Genomic DNA, 22,994 nt, shown 5'->3' with positions numbered 1-22,994 from the left:
GTTACAAAGGACTCATCAAAAATTGCACCTCAAGTTCTGTGAATTATTTGTGCAGCACAAGTTGTGCAATTTGGGCACAGCAATATGGAAATATATGCAGATTCAATAGTAATTTGCGTGTAGTTTGTATTATATTGTACTGTATCTAATGTACTGCTGATAAATAAAATTCTGAAAAGTTTTTTCAAAGGAAATATCCTAAATCTAACAGACAGTAATGACAGTCTATTTTACATTGAACAGCAGCATGACCCAAGTTTCCATCTGACACTTTGGTTTGTGTGTACTCTTATTTTATTCTCATACTGTCAATTGTAACTCCTGATGTATGTGCATGTGCACATATGTTTTCTGTACAGAACATTTTAAAATGATTCTATATAAATAAAGGTTTACTTTTTTAGAGGTACCTTTTAAAATGTGAATACAGCAACATTTTAAGTAAAGGTCACATGATGAATAAAGCTTTTAATAAATGTCTCACTGGCATCCTGCATTTCTTTAAATAAAATTCACAACCTTTTTTTGTATAACACTTAAAAATATTGCAGATTTATACCTTTCTTATATTTGCTTTAAATTTCTAAAGGCATCCATTAAATTAAGCAGACATTAGAGAACTTCTGAGTAAGGAAACTATTAAAAGTTATTACACCCACAAATAATATATATATATATATATATAAAACAATCACCAAATCTTTTTGATCATCAAGAAGCATGTTTTTATTGCACTTGCAGCAAAGATTAAATTTTTACAATTGCAAGACCAATGCGTCATTCAAAAATATAATCTACTACACAAGCATACATTCACTCAGATATGTAGATCATCAACAGCAACATCAGACAATCGTTATGTTTTAAACGCTGATAAAGTTGGCTGTGGTTTCAAACATTGTATTGCAGTTTGCTCTGAGCACCATTGATCAAGGCATGTAGATAGTTACAGACTTAAGGAGAACTAGAGAAGCAGGTCAGGCTACTGATATTTGTGCTGTTAAAGATCAGACTCATTACTTCTTCCCCTTGGGTTTCTCAGTCTCCTCCTTTCCCTTTTCCTGCTTTACGCTTTCCTTTTTCTTACTATTGTTTTTTTTATCATTTTTATTTTTTCTTTTGGGCTTTTCTGGCTCTGCCTTTTCTTTAGCTTTGGGTTTCTCTGGCTCTTCCTTCCCTTTATCCTTTGACTCTGGTTCAGGTTCAGGTTCACTTTTCTCCTTGGCTTTCTCTTTGGCTGGTTCAGGTTCGACTTCCTCTTTGGCTTTTTCAGCCTTAGGCTCAACTTTTGCCTTCTCGGTTTCCTTCTCTACCTTGTCTTTTTCTGTTTTACTCTCTTCCTTGTCTGTCTCTGTATCCTCTTTGGCCTTATCAGCACTTGTGTCAGCTTTCTCCTCACTTTTCTCTGCCTCAGTATCCTCCTCTGCAGCCACTTCCTCCTCCTCACCTTTCTCTCCCTCTTCCTCCTCTCCCTCTTTCTGCTCACCCTCTTCACCTTCTCCCTCTTTTTCATCTCCTTCTTCTTCTTCCCCTTTAACATCATCTTTTTCTTCAGTCTCCTCTTCCTTGTCTCCTTTTTCTTCTTCCTCTGCTGCAGCTTCCTCTTCCTCTGCTCCAGCTTCCTCTTCCTGTTCAGCACCTGTTTAAAACAGTAATTTAGTAATGCACTTCTTGTCAGTATTTAGAATCATATAATATTATTATTCTTAATTACGACAACAGCATCTAAATCTTACCTTCCTCTTCCTCCTTTGTTTCTTCTTCTTCCTCCTTCTCTTCCGCTTCCTCTTCCTTTACTTCCTCCTCTTCCTCTTTCTCCTCTTCTTCTTCTTCCTTGGTAGGACTGGCAGCAGCTTCTTGAGCTTGACTGGATGTGATGGCCTCATCGGCCGAGAGGGATGCACTAACCAGGCGAGATCCAAACAGGTAGGGGGCACCAGAGCTCAGAGTTGACAGTGAGAACATGGGTCGGGAGTAGACGGGACCAACAGAGTAGGCACCGACCAAACCTCCCACACCCACATTGAAGCGAGACTCTTCCCCCTCAAGCAACTTCCTGCAAAAAAACAGAAAAGATCATGTGATGAATCTAAAGCATTGACATGAATCCAAAAATCTGACCTTATATTAGTGGTTCTACCTGTAAGCAGCTATTTCAATATCAAGGGCCATCTTGACATTAAGAAGATCCTGGTACTCTCTAAGGTATCTCGCCATTTCACTCTTAGTGGCTCGAAGTTCATCCTCAAGGTCACTGATTGCATCCTTTGGGGAAGGATGGATGTCAATATAATGATTTGAGAACTCCAATTACCCAAAATTGTGGTTACTAAAACTAACCTGCATGGCAGAAATCTCTGCACTCTGCTTGTCCTCCATCTCCCTGAGCTGCTTCTCCAGAGACCCATTCAGGCCCTTGCAGGCATCAATCTCAAGGACACATGCCTGAAGTTGGCGGCGATACTCTCCCGCTTCATCCTTGGAGTTCCTCACTGCGTCAGTGTGGTGCGCCACGCTCTCTGTCAGGTGGCCCATCTTTCCACGGAACCATTCTTCAGCTGACTGGATGTTCTTGGCTGCTAACTTCTCATACTGGGCTCTGATGTCGCGTAGGGCACTGGACAGATCGGGTTTGGCGGTCTCCGCCTCAATGGCAATCTGGGCTCCATATTGAATCTGGGCCTGCAGCTCTGAGATTTCACCCTCGTGGACCTTCTTCAGGAACGCCAACTCATTTAGCAACGTATCAACCCTTTTCTCCAGCTCCACCTGAGCCAGAGCGCCATCATCGGCCTCCTTGCGGGCCTCCAGAAGCCTGCCTTCGGTGTCCTCGCGGGCAACCACCTCTTCCTCGTAACTGGCCTGCAGGCTCCGCAAGGCATTTTCCATACTCTCCCGATGGCTCAGCGCAGCCTGCCTCTCCATGCGTGCTTCCTCGACAGCGGCACTCAGAGCGCGGACCTCCTGCTCGTACAGGCCCCTCAGGCGGGAAGGCTCCACATGCCTCTGCCTCAGCAGGAGCAGCTCAGCCTCCAGGGCACGGTTCTGCTGTTCTAGTTCATGGACACGCTCAATGTAACCTGCGAAGCGGTCGTTGAGATCTTGCAGCTGGGCCCTCTCCTGAGTTCGCACTGCCCGGACTTCGGAGCTTACCTGGGCAGCGTGGCTGATGTCCATGTCCACTGAGCGGCCAGGGCTGCTCAGCAGCAGACCGGCGGAGGTCCGACTGGGGGAAGCATAGTGGAGGCGGCTTGAGGAGAGAGAAGGAGGATGGGCAGAGAACGTGGTGCGAGAACGACCACGCTGAGAAACCCGGGGGCTGCTCTCCACATACCAGCGCTTGTAAGAGGACGAGTAGTAGGGGTCAAACCCGACGGCACTCATGGCTCCAAGGACAAGCTGCTCTGTGCCTCAGTACCACAGTCAGCTCGATCAGCTTTCAAACACTGATCTGCTGCTCCTACCGCAGTCACTGCAGCTTATATAGCCAGAAAGGAGCTCTGACGCAAGTGATTTTCTAAACTCTGACAATGCAGTATCAATAGCAGAGGGAGAGAGAGAGAGAGAGAGAGAGAGAGAGAGAGAGAGAGAGAGCTATGTGCAGTTGAATGTGCATGTCAAGGAATATAATATAATTTTGTTAAGAAATTATGAAATTTTTACTCTTTTTAAATATATATATAACAAAATGCTAAATTTATACATTCATACACTCTATAAAGGGCATTATTTGCATAGGAAGCTAAAATTATGCTTTGTATTGTGCCTTGTCACATTATTTTAACATATTATTTAATTATGAAACTATTTATGGTATGTAAATGGCTCAAATATATACATACCACACGCAGCTTCCACTGCAGATACAGAGATGAAAGCTGGAGGAAGAGAGGAAGAGGGGAGGAGGTGGGGGTGGGGTTGGTAAAGAAGTGAAGAATGGTTACAGCTCTATTTTCAGTGCTTTACCTATGGAAACACACCATCGCCTCTGCTGGATATGAGAGGTAGTACATAGAATTTGACATGAAGGAAAAGTGAATGTTTTCCTTTATGCAGACTGTTTGTGCGTGTGTGTGTGTGTGTGTGTGTGTGTGTGTGTGTGTGTGTGTGTGTGTGTGTGTGTGTGTGTGTGTATGTAAATTAGGATTTAAATAGTGTTTAAATACCATTAATACTTTAATAACTAGCGATAATACACTTCAAAATATAACATGATTAATGATTTTTTTAATTAGATCATGGTATTTTTTATTGTAAACAGACATTCACATATAAATGCTACATAAACACATATGTTAATTTCTTTAATAAAACATTATATACACAATACTTTATGACATTAAGAAGTTCATTATAGCTAGCTATTAAAAGATTAACAGGATACTTAAATCCTCAGCCTGGAAACTCCTGATGTACTCTACATTATGGCCTCAACATTCTCTCTCTCTACATTTGAGCTACAGTGTTTACTGATGGCCTCTTACTAGCCTCTGAGATCTAAGGCTTACTCTGATCTTTGCACTTTTATTCCACACTTCTCAGTTTAAAAGTCATGTTGCTATTTTGAATCTGTTCACGACCTCTGCCCTTCGAGCAGTAGATAGATATCCGGCCCGCCCCCTTACACATGAGAGTCAATGGGTAAGTTCAACTGTCATTCTGAAAGTGGAACACTGTGATTGGTTCAAAACTGAATAGATATGACATATATGACAGGCCACATACCAGAATGCTATAAAAAGAGCATAGCATAGGCACGCAGGGCTCACTGTCTGTCACAGAGTGTGTGCACAACAGCTAGGAGGGCTGTGTTTGGTGGGTTTAGTCTGGAAAATACTGTAGTGAAAACCCAATTTCTTTCAGAATGGCTGCTGCTCATCGTCTAGTGATTGTACGCCATGGTGAGAGCTCCTGGAACCAGGAGAACCGTTTCTGTGGCTGGTTTGATGCAGACCTCAGTGAAAAGGGTCTGGAGGAAGCAAAGCGTGGTGCTCAAGCCATCAAAGATGCAGGCATGAAGTTTGATGTGTGTTACACCTCCGTTCTGAAGCGTGCTATCAAGACTCTGTGGACAATCATGGAGATCACAGACCAGATGTGGCTGCCTGTAGTGCGCACCTGGCGTCTGAATGAACGTCACTACGGTGGTCTGACTGGTCTGAACAAGGCAGAGACGGCAGCCAAGCATGGAGAGGAGCAGGTCAAGATCTGGCGCAGATCATTCGATATTCCCCCTCCTCCTATGGATAAGGACCATCCATACAACAAGATCATCAGTGAGGTAAGAGAAATATGTTAAAGATAAATATTAAATATAAAAAATAGTATAAGTAAATTTGACATAAATGTGTATATATATATATATATATATATATATATATATATTTATATTTATTTATATTCAATGTTAAACTATTTATATATAAATCTATTCATACCTTTAATTCTGACATAATTCCTTCAAGCATGTGACACTTTGCTTTTACGTCACTCATGTAAACACTGATAGTGGCATGGCTGCAAGTTCGATCATGTTCCATTCTTCTTTTACCAGTCAAGACGATATAAGGGTCTGAAAGAGGGTGAGCTTCCCATCTGCGAGAGCTTGAAGGACACCATCGCTCGTGCCCTGCCTTTCTGGAATGAGGTTATTGTACCTGAGATCAAGGCCGGCAAAAACGTCATAATCGCAGCCCACGGCAACAGCCTCCGTGGTATTGTCAAGCACTTAGAGAGTGAGTATCATCCCACCAAGCGTTTAGCTTAAAGACTATTTAGGGACTCAAGCAGGAGAATGATGTGTTATGTAATATAACTGCAAGTTAGCTGAGCATGTCCAGGAACAAGACAGGAACAGAAATGTATAGCATTCAGACACACAGAACGCGTCTGACCACCATGCTTCAATGATCCCAGATGATATGAGACTATTTATAGCCCTCATTCATACATAGAAGAGATGAGGAGGTTCCTGTTACAGGCACAACCTTTCAGCAGAAAGGTTCTGCATTCTCCCTAGAGAGTGATGCACTGTAATAAGAAGTAAAGGTCAAAGGGGTCAAGGAAAGGTCAAGGGTTTGAAAACTCAGCGTATGTGACAAGATGTTCACCGGTGTTTACAGGCATGTCAGATGCAGCCATCATGGAGCTGAACCTGCCCACAGGCATTCCCATCGTCTATGAGCTGGACAAGGACCTGAAGCCCATCAAACCCATGCAGTTCCTGGGAGACGAGGAAACAGTGCGCAAAGCCATGGAGGCTGTGGCCGCCCAGGGCAAGGTCAAAAAGTGAAGAGCTGACACAACCCAGAGACTGAAATACCTAAAAGAAAGGGGCGCACTATTGGACCCAAGTCTGTTTGAAGAACACCAAATGAATGAAAGTGAACACATGACATGGACAGGACTGTCACACCTCCCCCCCAAACATTCTCACATTTCATCACCATTTGTAAACCCCCTTGTGTTGGACTGGCCCACTCTGACACAGCAAATAAAAGTGAGCACCATTTTGTGTACCTCCTTTTTTGCTTGAGTCATTCCTCCCCCTCTTCTTCCCTCTCTGCATTAATTCAGGGATTTCAGCAGAATGGTGCACTGCTGTGTAAGCTGACCCAAAGGGCAAACCAAAGAGGTTGCTGAGTTCATTTTGGCAGCTGTCCACACTGTGGTGCAGTGGTGGCTCATCTAGCCATAGTTCTCTACGAGAGCCTGCTGCACAGACGGCCCGTAATGGATACGGCATCCTGCCAGCACCACAAATAGCAGCAGCTCAGGTTTCCTGGTGACAAAAGGACAGGGGTGTGTGTGGATGTGCATGTGTGACCGTCTATGATTGGAAAAGGACAAAGTCAGAACTAGACAGTCACAGCTCCCCAAAATTGCTCAGGGACTAATTCATTATGTAGGAAGACTAATTTTAGGTTGAGCCTTCAGTATTGACAGCATAGGGTAACATTATTTGAATCTATTATTTAAGCATTGATCCAAAAAGAAAAACTTATACTTCTAATTACATGACTAAAAAATGTATATATACATAATAGTGTATACAGACAGACAGATAGAGCAATTTTATTTTAATCTATTATTTAAGCATTCATCAAAAAATTTAAACTTATCCAAAATAAAATAAAATAATAAAAACTATATTCAAATTAAGCAAAGGATTAGTAGCTTCTATATGTGTTATTATCAATGTATACATATTTAAAATTATATTTATATAATCTAAATTATATATATATATATATATATATATATATATATATATATATATATATATATATATATATATATATATATATGCGTGTGTGTATGTGATTTGTATATATAAATAATATAATATAATTTAATTGCTTTTTACATATATATACATGATTTGCTTCTGGTTTGGTGCTGGTCTTACTGATCAATGGTATTGCCATGTTCAATATTAAATTCAGTAATTAAAATGGTCTTTCAAAAAAAGCTGGGTGTCCAGCTAAGTAGTCTGGAAGGCCTGCCAGCATATCAGAATCCTAAACACAATTTAGGATATGACATAAGACACAAATAAGATATTAGCGAGCCATCAAATTTTAAATGCAGCACTTTTAAAGGTAGTGCTACAAAGGGCAAAAGTATGCAAAGCAAATGAGCATTTTAGAGTAAACTATACTGTTATAATAACGTTAAACAGTGACATTGTGCATTGACACACCATATCTAAGAGAATGGGTGAGTATCCAAACTGCTTTACTAAATCAACCCAATAATGCCATCTAATGTTTAACCTACAGCATTACATAATATTCTGGTCCGTCATAGAAAGTACAAAATACTGGGAGTAAGTTTGTTTTAAATTTTATACAAGTTTTATTCCAAGAGGACCATCATGAACCTGAGAATACTGGCAAATAACGGTTAACTGGTAAGCAACAAAAATTGGCATCTACCCAATTACAATAAATGTCTTTAAAAATAAACTTTTTATGCCTGTTTATAGGTTTCAGTCTTAAAAAACGAGATTTGTTTGGCCAAAAAAAAAAAAAAAAAAGGATTGAACTAGTAGGCTAAATTCATACAGTAGGCTAAAGCATGTGAGTCCATCACAGTGAGGATGGTTCACACAGAAAACCACAAAAGTTCTTACTTCCTCTTAGTAAATTCTTACTTCCACAGTTAGTTCTGGCCAAAATGTCTCACCATTCTTGATAGATGGTGTCATTATTGTTTCTCTCCTCAGGTACAGAGTGAATTCTCTGGGTTAGGTTGACTTCAGGAGTGGTGAGATGTTTCTACACGTCGCTCTGGAGAGCGGATTCTTGGAACTCACTTGCTGTGATGTATCTGGCTTGGTTTCCTCAGATTCGTTGTATTTTAGTCCTGTGTGAAAGTCAGATATTTTAGTGACTATTATGCAAGACCAAATGTCTATGCTGGTTATGGCCCTGGTAGCATTCCCAATCTATATTAGTTTGTCTCTAAACTATGTGTGCATTAATAATATGTAGGCTACTTAGGTATTTTTTACCCTGTAAATTTTTTTGTCCTGCACTATTTAAGACGGTAGTTTATTTCCCTCCATTTAATATCAAGATTATGAAAACAAGACCACCATCTGAAAAACAGATTCACTGTATCCTGTTCTAATACTGTGCTGTTCGAGAGACTGTTGTTCACTCCAATATAAATTAATTAAATAAATGAATAACCAGGATTGCTTACCATAACAGAGAAGGGTAGGATGAGGTGGAACAACAGAATTGAAAGTACAATATATAAACAGATCTCTAAACATAATAGCTTGTATAAAATAATTGTTAACTGGATGTAGCACAAAATTATTATGAGTGTTAGAGATCTTACTCGTTTAAAGAGAAATTCTCTTTGCAGCACTGGTAATAACAGAGGGCAATAGCCGTGTAATTATTGATTGGTTATTGATTGATTATGCCTGTGGGGCACTGGGCGCGCTGTGGATGATTATTTGTGTCTGGGTGCAGGATTGAAAAGAGAAGTGTTGAAAATAAAGTACCTCATTCCGTCACGCTCGATTATTATTATTATTATTATTTAACGTTTCTTCTGACGAAACAACTCTTAAAAATATGTAAAATAAGTTAAGATAACAGATGTGGTGCGAGATGTTTTGAGTTGTGTCCAACTGGAACATTTTCTTTCACCAGCAGATGGCAATATTTCTAAAAGATTAGTCATGTAGTAGCAATATCGCGAGAAGTTTACTCGTGAGTTGGAAAAATAATGTTTTCTATTAAAAATAGCTTGAAACCTTAATGTCTATGTCTCTATAAAACGAGTGAAAAAACGGTTGCCTTAAACACTAGAGTACAAAAATAAGACGTTAGTGTATTCATCTACTGCTTCAGTATGTCTTCAGCTGTCTCAATTTTAAAGTGTCCTTGAGCTATCGAAATGCGTTTATAAATTAAACTATCAATTGTTATTATCTCCACCTCTTGTGATATTTAATAACCCAGGCTTGGTGTTTAAATGCTATGTTTAGATTAAGACTTTTTTACAAGTCTAAAGATGCTGTAAATTATTATACCACAGATGATTGACTTTTCAGTCATCAGAATCCCATCTGGGCCTGTTATAGCTCACATTGGATACATTGTATAACACTGACGTTCAGTGTTCACTAAGGTTACTGGCTATTTATATATTGTATTGAATATTACCAGGCTGCAGATTATGTATTATTATAATGGTGCTTGAACCCTGCTGATTGTAAAACATTATCCTCATTTTAGTTTCTTATTAGGTGAGGGCACAGGGTATAGAGAGAGAAGCAGAAATCAAAATCTCAGGGGTTTGAATTAAGCCCCGGTTCTGGCTCTATATCTGACCCAGATCCCATGGAGAGCCAATGGGATGTCATAACTCAACATGGCCTCATTTCCACAGCAGAAGGCAGTGGCGTATGTCCTGTAAATGTTTAATCATCAGCACTCCCAAATGGGGCGTGAAGATTCCGGAAGGGATCAGGATTGATTTAGACAACACAAACAGAAAGACAACATTCTGGTAACATAACAGAAGCAGGGGTGATGATTAAATATACTGTCCAAAAGGGTCTCATCACGTGTCAGAGTAGCCAAAGAAGTGAATTATGATTGTTTAGCATTACCAACAGAATTGCAAACAATTTCTATTAATTTGGTATTTTAAAAGTATTTTAACAGAAACATAATCAAATTGATTAAAAATAATAATACATGCATACTTTACACATTTTTCAAGCTTCTACTGTAATTTCAGTACAGTTCAAATAAGATGATACTAAGAAACATACTTTTTTGGTTGTTCCGATTAAAATGTTCTTAATAATTACATTGCACAGATGTGGTGAAGGTTCAGCTGACTGAGACTAATCAAAGACTAAATATAGGACATCAGTGCTTCCGCTGTTCTGTGCACACAGATTATTTTTGCACAGATTGTCTGTTAGATGAGGTTAACCTTGCAGCATATTAACAGAAAAGAGAAATTGAGATGCAAACTGATTATAGAACACATCTTTATGTTATATTTTCCCATATTTCGAATGTGCCATTTTATGCTGATATTGGGGCTGTCTCTTTAAGAGTGAGTCAGCCACTCATTATGGTAAGGTTCAATCTATAGCAGCAGAATTATCCTTGGGACAGACTGGTTAATGGGCTAAAATGGGCCTTCATCGACCACTATTTCAGTAGCCCAGTGATGGTTATCAAAAAGAATCCATTTCCATCTATTCTGATGAGTGATATCACATTTAATTATGCACAAGAAACTTGCAGATGAAGAGGGCTCAGAGTAAAACACATCTGTTATGTGTTATGGTCTCACTGAATATGCTTTTAAAATATGCTTTCTAAACACAGCGAGTATGAGGGTGTTGGTATGTTTAGTTAAAATAACCATATACGATTTCTAAAAAAAAAAAAAAAAAAAAAAAAAAAATCACTATGCATCCACTCAACAGCATGCTCAAGTGAAAAACATTTCAGTTTGGACAGACTTTTTATGGAAGATATGCTGAACTGTTGATTTTATTCAATTGATGTTTCCATTCCATGTCATGCATTACATAACCAAGTGGTGTCAAAATACACAACCAGTGTTTTCCAAATATAATCAACTATAAATCTTCCTTTAAAGTAATAGTTTTGGCAAAAATACAAGTGCTTAATCCATAATAACACTTTGTCCAGTCCTTTTACATCTACTGACATATCTGTTTAGAACTGTATTGGACTGCTTCTTTTGTAAACAGTGCTTGATCTGTGCATATTTTTCACCTGATTCAGACAAGGCCACTTTTTCACTGCAGAAAGGAATATTATGAATAGAGGACTTGTATTTTAGCCGGAAGCAACAGTATGAGATTAAAAATAGATTAATTTAACATAAACAAGCAACTTTTCACTTCACTCGAGTCATTTTGATTACTTGTGGAATATTGTGATGTTTTTATCAGGTGTTTGGACTCTCATTTTCACGGCACCCATTCACTGCAGAGGATCCATTGTTGAGCAAATGATGTAATGCAAAATTTCTCCAGATCTGTTCTCATCTACATCTGAGGGCCTGAGAGTGAGTACATTTATTTTTCATTTTTGGGTAAATTATAATCTATATATTAATTCATATATGTAATAAATCTGGAGAACATTTTCTCAAATAACATTACTTTTACTTTTGTATCTCTGATTCAACTGGCATTAAATCCACATCTCCTTCTACATGCTCCCTAAAATATATATCAGTAAATAAATATGGAAGCCCAGCAACAATTACGCAATTTGCTTTATTTTTAGCTCCTCCATTGCAGTGTCTGTCAGACTTCCAAAATAGAAACACAGTCCTGGGGTAATGGTTTTATGCTGTCAAGCTTATCTGTACTTGTTTGTGAGAATCTTTAGACCAACACAATCATCTAAAAGCCATGAGCAAAGGCCCTGCAAATAACAATTAGAGTGACTGTATTCTCACTATTTTTCAAAAGTAGGTTATATAATTTTAAATTAATTTTTAGGACTGATTACAGGTTTAAACAAAGAGATCTCTTTTAAGGTGAAGCGAGTAATTTCTACATCACCGTAACAGAATTTAATTCCTTCTACCTTTAATCATTCACACTGAATCAACAAATGTTGTTATGTCCTATTAGTCACTCTTTTGACTATTGACAAACTAGTCTGGTCCAGTTTGCAGCTTATTCTGGCTAGGAACCACCCATTTTGTATGGGAAATACCAGATTTGTAATCTACTAAGCTGTTAATGTGACTCATCACACTAGAGCCTTAGGAAAATGATAGAGCTGCTCAAACAGATTGGAGACTCATTTGCTGCTGTTATAACAGCAAAGAAATTACACATTTTACCTTTAAATAATCCTTACCTTGCCTCCAGGCTGTTGTCTATAGACTTTCCCATAAAAATTCCTTTGTCAACAGTTGTTAAATGGGGCCCTCAAATAGCTGAAAAGAACCTGAGCAATGAAAAACCCATTTTAAATAACTCATTTGTTTGAAATGTTGTGTTGATGTTGATGCATACATCAAGGTCATAAGACATATATATTCAAAAAGAAGGGATCCTGATTTACTGAAGAAAAAAAAAGCAAAGCTTGGCCTTCATAACTTTCTCTAGGTCACCATACCACAGGATTTCTTTTTTTGGACACTTCATTAAAATTCTTTAATTATGTCTTGTCTCCAGGGCACAGTCACAATCACAACTGCTAATAAAAAAATTCAAGTGAGATGGAGTAACCAACCTCTTGTTCCAGATACTGAACACTGTCTCTAAACAGGCTGTTACGTCACCATCTGGGTGAAGAAAATATCTGTAGAAACAGAAGCTTTGAAACGACCCACTTCAGGACTCTGGAGAAGTCTCCAGAAAGATATCTAAACTTCTGTTTACAAGGTTCACATTAAGAGATTGTTCACCCAAGAATGAAAATTCTGCCATCATTTACTCACCTCAAGTCATTCCAAACCTGTTTGAGTTTATTTTTTATGCTGAAAAAGCCAATATTTTAAAGTATGTTGGAAAAATAGGTGATGGTAGCCACCGACTTCCACTGTTTGGTTATCAACATTTTTCAAAGTTTCATCTCGTGTGTTCAACAGCTGAGATAAATTCATTAAGATTTGAAACAACTTGAGGGTGAGTAAATGATGACAGATTTTTCAATGTTCGATGAGCTATCCCTTCAACTACTTCATTTAAAAATCTTTTCATGAGCAGCCATTTGTGATTACTATTTTTTTAGGATTCAATGTAGCAGAAACTGCTGGGATGGATATTCATTTGTATGTCTGGTACCAATCTTTAAAATTAGGATGTAAACAATAACACATTACAACTAGAAAACAATTGTATTCACTATGTAAATGTCCAAAATGTTTTAAAATTGTATTAAATTCTATGATATTTCCATTTTTAAAAATCACAATTTTACACTCCCCTAATATTTCCAGGTTTTAATTGGCAAGTCCATAAACACAAAGTTGGTCATACACTCACAGAGAAGTAGACATAAATTTTATTTACTCGTTCTGTACATAATGGGTAATACCAGCACGGGTGTTAACCATGGGAAATATTATTAACATGTAAATGTAAGAAAATAAAAGGCACAAATTTTCATTTTAAACGAATGAGAAACATGGATATTTTGTAATGTGAAACAAAAAACAGTAATACTGTTAAAGCCTTAGAAAAAAGGAAAAACTTATTTGAAACCTTAAATTATTTGAGCTCTTCTAAAAGTTATTAGTTGGTCTATTAGCCTTAAATTGATGCTAGGGATGTATACCAGACAAAGGTGAATTAATTTCAAAAAGGAAAAATAAAGAAAATCACCAGACAGAAATAAAAGACATGACATGAAGCAGCATTTAACCTAAGAGGGAAATCCCTCTTGGCCAGAAGGTCATGCACAGAGGCCACCAGCAGGCTTTTTAAATCCCTTTTTAGAAAACGCCAGTTTATTTCAACACACAGTAAATGCTTGATTCAACACCTGGCTAATAAAAGAAACTGAATACAGATGGACAAAACCTAAAAGTTGTGTTTATGTCAGGTAACTGAGTCAAAATTGGGCAGAAACCGTCAAAGCTATAGCAGAGACCTTGTGATGTGCAGTAACAGTCAAGAAATGGAGCAACATCCAGATTTTACTGACACCTTTACTGAATGGGAGAATCAGACACTTAAATCCAGTCCACTAGAGATGAGCTCATGATTGCACAGGTAACATTTCCAGCTTGTCCAATGGAAAAGATGAGGTGCGTTTTTACTCTCCCCAGACCCAATCTGGCATCTAAGGAATCACAACCAGATGCAAAAAGATCCACAGACAAGCCCTTCACCATTCAAAAGATCCCCCGAGAGTTTAGCCACAACCATATAGCTACACTACTAATGCAATTTACAGATAAGTTATTATGGCACAAATAAAAAAGGCTACAGTAGACTAGTCCCACATACTAGTTGAGAAAAAAAAAAAAACTTTAACTGGTGAGTCTGTTTCTAAGGTCAATCAGGAGTGGTGCAGTTGTTGCTACTCTAAGAACCTGCCACTGCAATACACTACCTTTATCTTCAAGTCATGGCTGTTATCAAAGGTCAGTATCACTAAGATTCTGTGTAACAAAATGTAACAAAAGACAAAATAAAAGTTCAATTTTAAGTGAACAGTTGGCAATCAAACCAGAGGGTATAATGATCCCCATTTCCCTTTTTTAACAACATACTAAAGCTAGCAAAAGTTAAAGTTAAAGACAGAAAACTGCATGAGAGTGGCAAGAAGGCTCAGGTCATGTTGGAGGACTCATTTTAACCTTGTCACAGGTTCAGATGGCCGATGTGTGGAAATAACAGAATATTAAGGGCAGAAACAAACAAAAAAAAAAATACTGATTTTTCCTGTAACCAGGTGAGGGGGATTAAGAACCGTTTGATTTCGGAGCTGTAAACAGTCAGAAGCCACGCAAATGGTTTGCTTGAGAAATGCGCCACGGCTGAGCCCCAAGGCAGGCAAGCGTAATACCGGTGGTGACTTGATGGGGCGGCCAGCGAGCTGACGGGGTGCTGACAGCGCATGGCCCAGATCATTCGCTCTCATCTGGGTTTTGGGGGTCCAATATTTTCACATGGGTGAAAGGGAATAAACCTCTCCGGCCATTTACCTCCCCTTCCCACTGACCATTGATGTTCATCCTAGTCACTTTCACAATGTCGCCCACCTGTGAGGAAAAAAACAGGATGAATGAAAAAAACAAACAACGTACAGGTCTTTTAAAGCATTTAAGATTGAGAGTATGGTATTCACATTATTAAGTATGACAGAAAAAGTCTATTGGGTTCTTAAAAAGCGCTGTGAAAGCTCTGAGATTTCATAAAACCCTAATCTATTATAAAACTCAGGGAAAGCCTGGGGAAAAGATTATGTCCTACCCACCACAAATCACATCTAAGGGACAAAATATTTTTCAAAGATATGCAAATCCTCTGAGTGCATAAAGCAGCACAGCGTTATCAGTTTACACCTATTAAAACACTGATGAAAACATCATTCTCATCCTAAATCATTATTGAAGCATGTTAAGCATTATAAAAACCATTATAAAATTATCCTTTTGACACCAATTTTACAGGACTCTGCATATTAACCAACATGCTTCATTTACTCAAAATGCTTCAAATAGCTGTTCTAAATCAGACCCTTTTGCTTTAGGCCATAATAAACCATCATAATCCTTGCTTCCATATGCAAGCTGCACTCATATGTAAAATACAGCAGACAGATTAAAAATAGGACCAAATGACAATGTAAACATGAATCCATGAGTTTCTCCACCTTTTTCCTGCACCTTCCTGAATCAACTGGTACATTCTCAGGCTGACTAAGACATAGCTTATGTAATGTTTTCTACAACTGAACAAGGCCTTGCATGTAGAAATGATAGAGGAGTGCTGGAACTTGCCAGGTATGATGACCAAGTATGGAATTTCATTCTAGACACTGAACAAACCAACACTAAATTCTATACTGGTTTAGAGAAAAAAATAAAGCCTCCCCACTCAAAAATGATCAGTAACTGAGCCTCTGTGCTACAGTTCTTAGAGATGTGCAGCCCATGCAAATTGTAAACTATGAAAAGTAGAAGTAAATGAAAATGGTTTAATGCATTAAAAACCTATTCTAAGACAGTGAGCACAGGAACAAACGCTTTGGATATTAAGCTTTATTTTTCACTAAAAAGTCGATAGCGCTGTGTAAGGAAAGTCCCTCAAAAACATAGAACTGAGCTGACAAACGTGTCATCAAGAGAAAATATTGGTCATTTCACATTTCCATTTTATCAGCACCATCTGACCAAAAGTAATGGAGGGTAAAATCCCTTTAAATGTGTAAAAGCTGCACCAGTTAAATCTTATAAACCATAGAGAAATAGCTTCATTACGTGTCTATGACACCCAGTACTGCATCTTGTATTGCTATAAATCAACCAATCGATTAGCCAGCAAAATTCTATACTTACTGAATAACCTTTGGTAATTAGTAAACTGAAGGAAAGAAATGAAGGTATGGGTTTTAGTGGGCATAAGGCTGCTCATATTATCCCTCATCAATAAAACAATAGAAACTTGCAGATTCACCTCAGGTGGTGCCAAATGCAAATTTTGGTTTATGGAAATCCATAGTTTAGTTACCTACCTCTAGTGCTAAGGCAGTCTTGTCATATGCACATGGCACTCGTTTCTGGATCGCCTTCGCCATTACTGGCCCATTTTGCACAGAAGGCAGTGGGTTGATGACAGCGCCGGGTGTAATGGGTGATGGAGTCTGAGGCTGAGCATAGGCGTGTGCTGGCTCAGGGATGCCATAGCTATTGGAATTGCGTGAACCATGGCCAGGCTGACCGGGATGAGGCAAAGGCCTCACCAGCTTTTCTACGTAAGGAACAGGAATCATGCCTACTCGGCCTTCTTTGTTCTTGGCACTCCACCACTGCTCCTCAGGCTTGTCTAGAATAATTAGGATTTCACCCTTCTTGAAAGGAAGGTCTTCAGCATCGCTACCAGTAAAGTCATAAAGAGTCCGCACATACTCCTGGTTCTCATCTCCGAGTCCCCCGGACGGCTGAATAGAAACACTGGGCAGAGGGGTACTGGGGTACCTGTAATACAATGATGAAAGTATTTTTAGAATTGAATAATCAACAACAAAATGATGATTTTAAACAGCACATCAAAGGGGAAATGCCTAAATCCACTTCTTGCTAGGCGGTTAGTCTTTTGTAATATCCAATCCACTACTGAATGTGCACTTTCACATGTACAGTTAACTTCCTGGTATCTTGAAAAGGGATGACTGAATTTCTTTTTAATGCACTGCTCAATGAGAACATTTTAAAACAAACAGGAAGGAAATTCAGGGGATTTACAGTTATGTTCAACTGACCACTTTCATCTTGACAATAATGAGGATAAGAATCAATGTGAAGAACAACCAGTAAAGCTACGACTAGCTGTTTTAACAGTTACTCATTAAAACCAGTAACACCTATATTATGTTACTAGTATTTAATAATAACTAGTACGTAAGACAATATTGATCAGCACCTTTTTTACCATTTACAGTAAGCATATTAGCTGGCGAAGATTTCTTATGATGCCAATTTTGGATGACCATACAAAACTGCCAAATATAATTCTCATGCTATAATACATAAGATCACGAGACGTAATAGTTTTGCATTTTGTCTGTTAAACTGATTACATGGCTTTAACTTACTACGGGACTTGTATCAACATAAAAATATATTATTGCCATATGGACATTTTCTTAATTGTAACATTGAATCTGCAGTTTCTGTGAAGCTAAGCTAACCGTTTTTGTTAGTTACAAATTGCTGCCATTTCAGTTTCACTAGTACTAATTCATAAGATACCAATACTTACAAGAAACGAGCAGCTTTTTCCAATTGTAACTAGTAATATTTCTTACCTCACTAATTACAAATTATTTCTTGTCATATTTAATAATTTATAAAGTGGACATTTTGATTGTTTAATAAAATATATATATATATATATATATATAAATTGTCAGCAGTTGTAATAATACACTAGTACTAAGCAACTTTGTTACTAGCAGTTCCCGCACCTAAGAACTACTTGTTACTATTGACACAGTGACTAGTTTAAGCTAGCATCAGTGCTATTATGAATCAGCACAAGTACCTAACAAATAGTCACTTGTGAAATTGAGAGATGCTAATCTATTAAATTAAAATAAAAAGGAGAACTGGTGATATAAAAGAGATCCTAGTTTGTTTTAATGAATGAATGTTTAAACGGCTTGCCATAGCAAATAAAGGGAGGGAAATGTACATTAGTGAGAAGGGAGGGGAGGGGGGGTGATGTGACAATGTCAAAACGAAATGAAGCTCTTACCTTGGTGCTGGCTCTATCAGGGTGGTCGTATCCAGATAATGTATTTTATAGAACTCCAAAAGGCCTGGTAGATTATCAAACTCTTGGTCGCCTATCTTGAATCTCTTGTTTGGCAAAGAGTTGATGATATAGTGAGAAACTTTGGAGTTTTCTGACACTGAAAGTACATAATCACCAGGACAGGTGGACGAATCTCGCACCAAAAACATCCCGTGTCTCTGTCCCTGTAGTCTATTCTGCGCCTCCTGTCTCGAAACCGGCCCGAAATACCAGCTGGCTCGGTCCGAGGAGTCGAACCGTGCAGACGACATGTTTGCTCAAAATACAACTGTAGCTGATGAATTCGAAAATGTAAACAGAAATAAGCAATAAATTAAAACAACAAACGCCTGTTCTTGCAATCGACCAAACACCTTTTGATCCGACAGTCCTACTGAACCGCAACCTGACGCTTGACCAGACAGGTTGCGACTGGCGTCAAGCAACTCTGATGCATCGCTAAATTTCCACCAACACAAGAATCCCGACGGGCTAAGAGCAGGTTTAAACAACCCCAAAAGTTCGCAAAGAACCCCCTCCCCCCAAAAAAACAACAACGCGTGTTTAGAATTAAAGTTCCCCTTTACGCTCCCTCTTCCGTGAAAGCAGCTGCAGCTTATGAGACAATATAACGCGTTAGCCAGCTAGCCGTCTTCGGTCACCGTCCGCTCACGATGAGGCAAATGACGCCATAATATGTTAATAAATCGCTCTGCATGACGATTCAAGACGACATATGTCGGTCGCGTCCAACAACGAGTCCTTCTTCGTTATTACACCAAAGTATGGAAGCGTTTTGTCTCTTATTTAGACTCCCAACAGACTTCGAAGGCTGTAACAAAAAATGGCGGCCCGCAACACGTCTTCACACACAACGAATTCTGAAATAATCTCGCAACAGAAAGTTTCCCTCCTTGCGCGGCGTTTCCCTACATGAGGCACGATGCTGCCACGCGACAAGACGACCAAGATTATTATTATTTTTTTAATTCCGTTTGTTGTGTTTTCTGTTCCTTCTCGGGATTGGTGTAAAAGCTGCTTCAGCTCCCCACACCGTCCGAGAAATGGCGTCTGGAGGGCGGTTCTGCGCGCGCTCCCGGTCTGTCTGATCACCCGTCACGAACGCCTAGAGCGGCTGTTACTTAAACGGAAGAATAAAGATGAGTGGTGTGCAGACACGCGGCATTTCAAAAGCTCTGAACCGCGGATAATGAGGAATATAAGGCACTGACTGAGTAGGAGATAGTATAGCTAGTGTGAATAATAATGTGAAAGTTGTAATGTGCTATTATAGTTGTGGTCGAATTTTGTATGGCCCACATCTCATCTGGAGAATAAACAGAATGTTATTGTGTTGGTGCAGACACTAAGTTATCATTATTACGGTGTGAACAGGCCTTTATTCAGAAAGTTTACACCTCTGGATATGAACAAATGGATTATTATGTTGCATTTCCTACATTTCTGGATAACATTTCCTTAGTCATCCTAAATACAAAAAAAGAAACAGCAATTATACTGAAATCATTTTACAAGAATGCTAAATAAAGAGATTGCTAATCACAAAGATCAAACAAAACCAAAAATGCCTTAAACCTAGTGAACCTACACTGGTTAAGGACCTATAAAAACTGAATAGCTATTGCATGAATTAACACAAATTTCTGAATATTACACACACCCTCAATGCATCTTCAAATTCCTTTCAAAACCAGAGGATAGTGAATCATCAGTAACACTGTTACACTTCTTTATTACATCACATCCTTTTCAAAGACGTGCTCATTGTTTAGGCAAGAACAACAGTCAATACAATATATATATATATAATTTTTTTAGTTATTATATCTTATACTGATATCATATACTGATCCATCAGTCTCCCTGGCAACTTGTGCTCACTTAAAGTTGCAGCAGTTTGTCAAGAATATGACCAAAATGTAGTGTATTTGTCACACAACTGTACATCTTAAAGTACAATTGTCAACCAAAGTTACAGGGCCCTGATGCAATAAGGAATAGCCTAAATGACACGCTACTCAAATTCTGTCAGCAAGGACTTGAATGGTAAATTGCCTGCCATCAACATTCAGTATTACTGATCATGGCCACCAAATGAAAAATAATAATAGCAAGTGAAAATACAGTGAACTTTGGGCTAGAAGCCAACATTCAACCAATGTGTGAAAAATGCGGAAGGAAGTTTTTTTTTTTTTTCATTTGACATGTCACCCATGAATTGTCTGCCTAATAACCACACCCCATAGCTAACACATATCTGAAAATGAAAATAAAAGTAATTCAATGATTAACTACATTGTGCTACTAAGTTCATGTCAGAGTTATAGTTAACTAAAAAAAACTAAAACCAGAAAATACACTTTTGTTACTTGAGATGTGTAAAATATAATGAAATGTAAACATGTAAAACATTTAAACTTATTTTATTAGTTGCCAAGGCAGCATTTCTTGTTTCCTTTTAGTTTGTCTTAATAAAAGATAACTTCCTAAAATAACTACTGACAAAAAAATTTAAAAACTACATACTGAAAAATAAAAAAATATAAATGACAAAAACACAACAAATTATTAATATTGTCACTAAAATTAAAATGGACTATACAAAACTAAATCAAAATACTAATAAAAGCTAATATTTCGCAGTGATACTAAATCAACACAGATTCATTAATGAAGAAATCTAAATAATCTTTAGTCATGATATAAATTAGGGATAAATAATTTGACACATGCCACGGGTTATGGTGAGAACCAGCTTATTAAGGGGCTGCAAATACTGTAATGTAAACCATATAACTCATTTAAAGTTGTATTAGTCACGTACAACTGTACATAGGCAATGAAGTGAATCTAATTATTGACGTTAATTGATGACTTCACTGTGCTAATACACACATTACTTGAAAAAAATATCTATCTATCTATCTATCTATCTATCTATCTATCTATCTATCTATCTATCTATCTATCTATCTATCTATCTATCTATCTATCTATCTATCTATCTATCTATCTATCTATCTATCTATCTATCTATCTATCTATCTATCTATCTATCTATCTATCTATCTATCTATCTATCTATCTATCTAAAGAACTATAGATCGGACTTTGAGAATATCCGCAGCAGCACTCTCCGTTCATCAGTAGTTGTAGGTGTTGCCTACTTGTTTTAAGGAAGCCAGGCCCATTTCTGCGAATCGGTTCTTTCGAACAGATAATTTCAAAGAACCGTTCCATAGCAATCACGTCACTCGCAAACCAGGGGCAAGTTTAAGCCAAAACCGGTGCGCAACGTTTTGCTACGGTTTCCGGATTGAATGACATGTTTCCTGGAAACGGTGTGCAACGGGGTTTGAGATACGTTTTCTCTTGTTTGGTGGGTGTGTCAAAACTGTCAGCCCAATCAGCAGCAACATGTATTAAAGAGAAATATGAACACAATGTATTTAAGTAAACCACGCAGTATGAAAGAGCTCACACAATGTAATTAATGTTTATTTACATTAAAGGCAAAATAACTGAAATAATAAGAGGACAAGAATAGATCTGGAACTTCAAGTCTGTCTAAATATCATTTAGTAATTGCAATGTCTTCTGGTCCATATCCTTTCCTTGGGAAGGTGTGCTAGACACTGATTAATGTAACATAAAAATGCTATACATATTTACATATTTTGCTATTGTATTGTGGAGTGACACTTTCATAAACGTTTCTGATTATATAATGGTAAATATTACAATCTCATAGCACAACAACAGTGATCAGCAATAATGATAAGCCTAATACTCACAATAAAAATAATAAGGTCATAAAGATCATAACACAGTCTGAAATGTTTGTCTTTCTTTTCATCCTGAAATGTGAAGCAAATGTTGGATCACAATAATTAGGAACCACAGTTTCCACAAATCCCTTCATTCAACTGGGGTGTTCTCTTTTATTTTCTGTTGCCCCTCACTGCAGAACACAGATCCAGGGGGCGTGGTTGGATCCCCATCTAGAGGATGGAGATTGGTAGGTTAAGGGGTGGAGATGGGTGGGTTTAGGGATCAGGGGTTGGAGACGGGTAGGTTTAGGGGTGGAGAAAGGTGGGTTTAGGGATCAGGGGGTGGAGAAGGGTAGGCTTAGGTATATCTAAGGTGGGAGGAGTTGGATCTGGATCCAACCACGCCCCCTGGATCTTGTGTTCTGCAGTGAGGACCATCTCTTTATTCTGGACGGCAAGGGCTGTGACTGTTTTTTTTTTTTTTTTTTTTTTTTATTAGAACAATATCAATTAAGGGCCGTTACTGTAACATCGAGCAGATTTTGCAGTATTAAACAGTATTTATACCGATTTCATCAGGCTCTGAAAATTCTGCCTTCTCAGCTGCCAACGGTAGTGCGCTGAACACCCTGTTCTGATGACGCAAGAGTTGCAACTATGGCAGCTGAGAAGGCCATTCTTTGTGTTCTTTTTGAAAA

The 22,994-nt window shown here is 38.2% G+C and overlaps 3 protein-coding genes across 3 annotated transcripts; 1 reads left to right on the top strand and 2 right to left on the bottom strand.

Moving 5' to 3' along the window:
• Positions 1-701: 701 nt before the first annotated feature.
• Positions 702-3,510, bottom strand: LOC109060708 (neurofilament light polypeptide-like). Its single transcript, XM_042778905.1, has 4 exons — positions 2,341-3,510; positions 2,141-2,265; positions 1,737-2,056; positions 702-1,639 (listed from the first exon to the last, which is right to left on the bottom strand). The coding sequence occupies exons 1-4, from the start codon at positions 3,382-3,384 to the stop codon at positions 1,017-1,019; spliced, it is 2,112 nt and encodes a 703-aa protein (XP_042634839.1). The 5' UTR covers positions 3,385-3,510; the 3' UTR covers positions 702-1,016.
• Positions 3,511-4,748: 1,238 nt separating this feature from the next.
• Positions 4,749-6,518, top strand: LOC122149288 (phosphoglycerate mutase 2-like). The gene is made up of 3 exons (XM_042778903.1): positions 4,749-5,281; positions 5,555-5,735; positions 6,123-6,518. The coding sequence occupies exons 1-3, from the start codon at positions 4,865-4,867 to the stop codon at positions 6,290-6,292; spliced, it is 768 nt and encodes a 255-aa protein (XP_042634837.1). The 5' UTR covers positions 4,749-4,864; the 3' UTR covers positions 6,293-6,518.
• Positions 6,519-13,526: 7,008 nt separating this feature from the next.
• Positions 13,527-19,638, bottom strand: LOC109060735 (crk-like protein). Its single transcript, XM_019077887.2, has 3 exons — positions 18,467-19,638; positions 16,725-17,187; positions 13,527-15,249 (listed from the first exon to the last, which is right to left on the bottom strand). The coding sequence occupies exons 1-3, from the start codon at positions 18,775-18,777 to the stop codon at positions 15,115-15,117; spliced, it is 909 nt and encodes a 302-aa protein (XP_018933432.2). The 5' UTR covers positions 18,778-19,638; the 3' UTR covers positions 13,527-15,114.
• Positions 19,639-22,994: the final 3,356 nt, after the last annotated feature.

This window comes from Cyprinus carpio, chromosome A21 (assembly GCF_018340385.1).
Source record: "Cyprinus carpio isolate SPL01 chromosome A21, ASM1834038v1, whole genome shotgun sequence".
Lineage (NCBI taxonomy): Eukaryota > Metazoa > Chordata > Actinopteri > Cypriniformes > Cyprinidae > Cyprinus > Cyprinus carpio.
Note: the sequence above shows the minus strand (reverse complement) of the source record. Positions and strands in the feature narration are given on the sequence as shown.

Excerpts from the sequence above, each read along its gene's own strand:
- LOC122149288 (XM_042778903.1), top strand. The coding sequence starts at position 4,865 with ATGGCTGCTGCTCATCGTCTAGTGATTGTACGCCATGGTGAGAGCTCC. Across the intron at positions 5,282-5,554 it reads ACAACAAGATCATCAGTGAG|TCAAGACGATATAAGGGTCT; the intron begins GTAAGAGAAATA and ends TTCTTTTACCAG. Across the intron at positions 5,736-6,122 it reads TATTGTCAAGCACTTAGAGA|GCATGTCAGATGCAGCCATC; the intron begins GTGAGTATCATC and ends CGGTGTTTACAG.
- LOC109060708 (XM_042778905.1), bottom strand. The coding sequence starts at position 3,384 with ATGAGTGCCGTCGGGTTTGACCCCTACTACTCGTCCTCTTACAAGCGC. Across the intron at positions 2,266-2,340 it reads CAGAGATTTCTGCCATGCAG|GATGCAATCAGTGACCTTGA; the intron begins GTTAGTTTTAGT and ends CCTTCCCCAAAG. Across the intron at positions 1,640-1,736 it reads AACAAAGGAGGAAGAGGAAG|GTGCTGAACAGGAAGAGGAA; the intron begins GTAAGATTTAGA and ends TGTTTTAAACAG.
- LOC109060735 (XM_019077887.2), bottom strand. The coding sequence starts at position 18,777 with ATGTCGTCTGCACGGTTCGACTCCTCGGACCGAGCCAGCTGGTATTTC. Across the intron at positions 17,188-18,466 it reads CTGATAGAGCCAGCACCAAG|GTACCCCAGTACCCCTCTGC; the intron begins GTAAGAGCTTCA and ends ATTGTATTACAG. Across the intron at positions 15,250-16,724 it reads AGACTGCCTTAGCACTAGAG|GTGGGCGACATTGTGAAAGT; the intron begins GTAGGTAACTAA and ends TTTTCCTCACAG.